Source organism: Arachis ipaensis, chromosome B8 (assembly GCF_059453495.1).
Source record: "Arachis ipaensis isolate K30076 ecotype BB chromosome B8, ASM5945349v1, whole genome shotgun sequence".
NCBI classification, from domain to species: domain Eukaryota; kingdom Viridiplantae; phylum Streptophyta; class Magnoliopsida; order Fabales; family Fabaceae; genus Arachis; species Arachis ipaensis.
In genome coordinates, this window is record NC_142443.1 from 100,794,483 (window position 1) to 100,798,706 (window position 4,224).

At 41.0% G+C, this 4,224-nt stretch overlaps 1 protein-coding gene across 1 annotated transcript; it reads left to right on the forward strand.

Moving 5' to 3' along the window:
* Window positions 1–2,885: 2,885 nt before the first annotated feature.
* On the forward strand, window positions 2,886–3,732 carry LOC107645785 (uncharacterized). The gene is made up of 2 exons (XM_088496420.1): window positions 2,886–3,440; window positions 3,535–3,732. Exons 1-2 carry the CDS (start codon window positions 2,886–2,888, stop codon window positions 3,730–3,732), a joined length of 753 nt encoding a protein of 250 aa, XP_088352546.1.
* Window positions 3,733–4,224: the final 492 nt, after the last annotated feature.

Genomic DNA, 4,224 nt, shown 5'->3' on the forward strand with positions numbered 1-4,224 from the left:
ATGGATGCAAAAGAAGAAGGTGCCATGGTCACTCCTAATGACAAAGTGAGGAACCCCAACAGTGAATCCCCCCAAGACAAGGCAACGCCTGTCAACACCATTGACATCCCGAACCCTCAAATTAATCCGACTCCTCCTAGTAATCCAACACCTCCAACTATGCCAGAATCTGTCACGAATTCAAAACCTCCAAGTCAGGAGAAGCCTCTTCCCAATCCAAATGATCAATCACAGGCAAAGCCTGCTACTCATCAAAAGCCAAAACCTCCCACTAATCCACAGCCGAAGCCTCCTACTAATCAATTTGCAAAGCCTCCTACTAATCCACAGCCGAAGCCTCCTACACATCAAAAGCCAAAGCCTCCTACTACTTCAAAGTCGAAGCCTCCTACCAAGCCAATTCTCCCCAAAAGTGTGCCAACTGCAACATCCAACTCCACACTAAAATCCACCTTGAAGAAGAAAACGACAACAACCACCCCTAATTTTAGGCCTTGTACGAGGAGTGTTGCTAAGGGAAAGGCGGTGTTGCAAGCAGGACAGGAGGGTGGTGATGCACTATGGTCTGATTCATATGATAGTGACGAAGATAGTTTGTATGAGCCAAGGATCGAAGATAGTTCTTCGTCTGATGATGATGATTATGATAATGATGTTTGTAAGGCTAAGACTATTAAGGAAGACATCAATTTTAAACATTCTCCTGCTGCTGCGTTTGCTAAGGATAAAGAGCAAGTTATGAGTGAGGATGATGCATTTGTTGAGGAGGTCTCAGATGGGGATGTGGACCTAGGCTTTGTGGGTGGAACAGGGAATGATGCATATAATGCATATGATCTAGGGGCTGACTCAGACGGGGCAAATTCATGGCATTCTGAAGAAATGAAAACTCCCCCCAATTCAGAGGATGAGGGGGCAGATGAGGAGTCTGAAGATTTTTGTCCTGTGTTCAGAGAAGGTATAAGGTTTGGAGAACTGCAAATGGAAGTTGGCATGAAATTCAACACAAAATGGGACTTTAAGGAGGCTGTAAGGGAGTTCACAATCCAAGAGGGTAGACGGATTAGGTTCAAGAAAAATGACAACGTGAGGATGAGGGCTACATGTCAGGTGAAAGGATGTCCATGGGTGGTGTATGCATCAAGGGATCATGAAGATACTTGTTGGCAAATAAAGACATTCCTTAATGATCACACATGCCCAAGGGAAGATAAGAACAGGGCAGCTAACAGAAATTGGGTGGCGAGTAAACTAGTCAAGAAGGTTAAGAAGTACCCCAATTTTAAGCATTGTGATGCAGCCACTTACTTCAAGTCAAGGTTTGACTTGACCTTGAACAAGAACTCAATATCAAGGGCCCTCTTTGATGCACGTAATGCTGTGTTTGGGGATGAAAAGGAACAATACAAAAAGCTGAGGGATTATGGTCTTACACTTCTCAAGACTAACCCTGGATCAACAATTGAAATTTGTTGCACTCCCCAACCTGAGTCTGATCCAGTATTTGATAAAATGTATGTGTGCTTGAGTGGTTGCAAGAGTGGTTTCAAAGCCGGATGCCGACCGTTGATTGGACTGGACGGTGCTTTCTTGAAAACTCAATTTGGTGGACAAATTCTATCAGCAGTGGGTCAGGATGCTAATCACCATATCTACATCATAGCGTGGGCAATTGTTGGAGTAGAAAATAAGGAGAATTGGAAGTGGTTTCTTGAGTTGCTACACCAGGACCTTGGAGACTATAGACAAAATGGGTGGTGCTTTATCTCTGACATGCAGAAGGTATTCTCTAATTCATGAGTATCTTAGAAAATAGTGGAATGTTAGTCATAAGTGGATATGAAAATTGCATGCTTTGTTATATGTTTACTAGAAAATTGCATGGTTTGTTATATGAAAATATCAGGGAATTGTATGGATTGTGTATATTATTAGTTATGAGTAGAGATGAAAATTGTCTGCTGTTTATATTATCGTTTCTCAAAAACAGGGACTATTATGTGTAATTTGATAAAAGTCAGGGACTATTATGTATAAATTGTTATAAGTCAGGGACTGTTATGGTGAGCGTCAATGAAAGTCATGCTCTATTATGGTGATAAGGTATGTGGTTTTGTACACAGGGTTTGTTGCCGGCAATGGAAGAGGTGATGCCCCGTGTTCATCACCGCTTTTGTGTTTGGCACTTGTGGCAGAATTTTAACAAGCAATGGAAGGATTTACAACTAAGATCCTTGTTGTGGGAGTGTGCACGAGCCACCACGTATGAAGAGTTCAGAGATAATATGAACAAGATCAAGATTATCAACGAGGATGCATGGGCGTATCTATCAAAGTGGGGAGGAGAACACTGGACCAGGAGTCAATTCAGTCACAGGCCTAAATTGGATAGCATATGTAATAATGCGTGCGAGGTATTCAACTCAAAAATTAAAGAGGCCAGGGCCAAGCCAATCATTACTTTGCTTGAAGGTGTGAGAATGTTTGTCATGAGAACAATAGCTAAGAACAAGGTAAAATTAGCTAATCATGTGGGTAAGTTACCGCCAGTAATTCACAGTCGTTTGGAGAAAGTGAGAAAAGAGTCAAAACATTGGCACCCAATATGGACAGGTGATACTGGTTATGAGAAATTTGAGGTACACGGTTACCCAGCCAACCATGTTGTTGATCTAGGAAAACACCTATGCACATGTCAATTTTGGATGCTGACAGGTGAATTTTATTTTGTCCAATGTAACATTCATTCATATATTACTACCTAACACTAAGTACTAAATTGATTCATTCCTGTTTCGGATGTAGGAATACCCTGTGTGCATGCATGTGCTGCACTAGCTAGGGTGAACAAGAATCCAGAGGATTTTTGCCACAAACTAGTTACTATGGACTCATATAGGGAGACATATCAGCATCATATTAATCCCATTCCTGGGCAGACTTTCTGGGAGGTTTCAGAATCTCTTAAGCCCCAACCTCCAAAGATTAAGAGGGGGCCAGGTAAGTTACAACAAAAAAGGCGGATAGGCACAGATGAAGCTAAGGGTGGCTCGAAGAAATCCAAACCCACTTCTACCAAGGACAACACAAACCTAAAGAGGCAGCTTGCACCATTCACATGCAGCTACTGTGGGGAAAAAGGACACACAAAGAGGGGTTGTAAAAAGAAAAAACTAGCAGATGCTGCTGCAAAAGCCAAAGCTGCTGCTGCTGCACAAGCAAAAGCTGCCGCTAAGAATACAACTAGAGCCGAAACTAATGTTGTTGAAGATGGTCAGAATGCTGCTGAACCTGACCCCAATGCTGAACCTGATCCGAATGCCACTGATGATGCCAATGTTGGTAAAGATGCTCCGGCTGATGATGATGACACTAATGTCCAACCAGTTGAAGTTGACCTTTCTCAACCAATTTACTCTGAACCAGAGGAGTCTCAGCAGGTAATCAACTTATTTTTCATCTAATGACAACTTGTAAATTGTTTAGTGTTATGTAATTATAACCGCACCATCTGATATACTACAATTCTTATAGGTTACTGAAGTTTGTACCATCACTAAGTCAAGACCGGATAAGCTCCCACCAAAGAGAAAGTCATCTGTCTCACCAACTTCTGCCCATGAGCCAGTGAATCCCATGCAAGGTGCTAGCTCAGGAACAGCTGCAAGACTTGGCAGTATCCTCAAGTTCATTCCCACTCCAGGATTCAAGGCACCAAGGAAGAAAAATTGAAGACTCTTGCTTGTTGTATTGGGATGTATTTTGTATAAAACAATTTCAAAGTAATTTTGTATAGCAATACCATGCTTGTTTGGTTAGGATTACTTTGTTACCAGACATGCTTATGTTTATTTTGTTAGCAGCACCTTCTTATGGCTTTGTAAGGCAGTCAAAACTTATGAATCATGACTTTGTTATGTTAAAATGATTAATATATTTTGCTATTGCTATATATCCAGATTTTCTTTAGTGGTACAAAAATAGTTAGTATCTCCAACAGGTTGGCTAACACAGTTACATGTTGAACAAGTTTTTTTCATTCATGCAAATATTACACATATGAACTCAATCGCATCATTACTCAACATTGAGATCAAAGTTTGCAAAATACCACTAGTAAGAACAACAACATTACAGAAATAACCACAAACAATAATTTGATCATAAACTTTTGACTCCTAACATCCGATTCTAATTTTTCCAGCCTCCAACCTTCTGTCATCT

Bases quoted from the DNA above. Each gene is read 5' to 3' on its own strand.
- LOC107645785 (XM_088496420.1), top strand. From the start codon at position 2,886: ATGGACTCATATAGGGAGACATATCAGCATCATATTAATCCCATTCCT. The intron at 3,441-3,534 runs GTAATCAACTTA...CAATTCTTATAG, and splicing joins AACCAGAGGAGTCTCAGCAG to GTTACTGAAGTTTGTACCAT.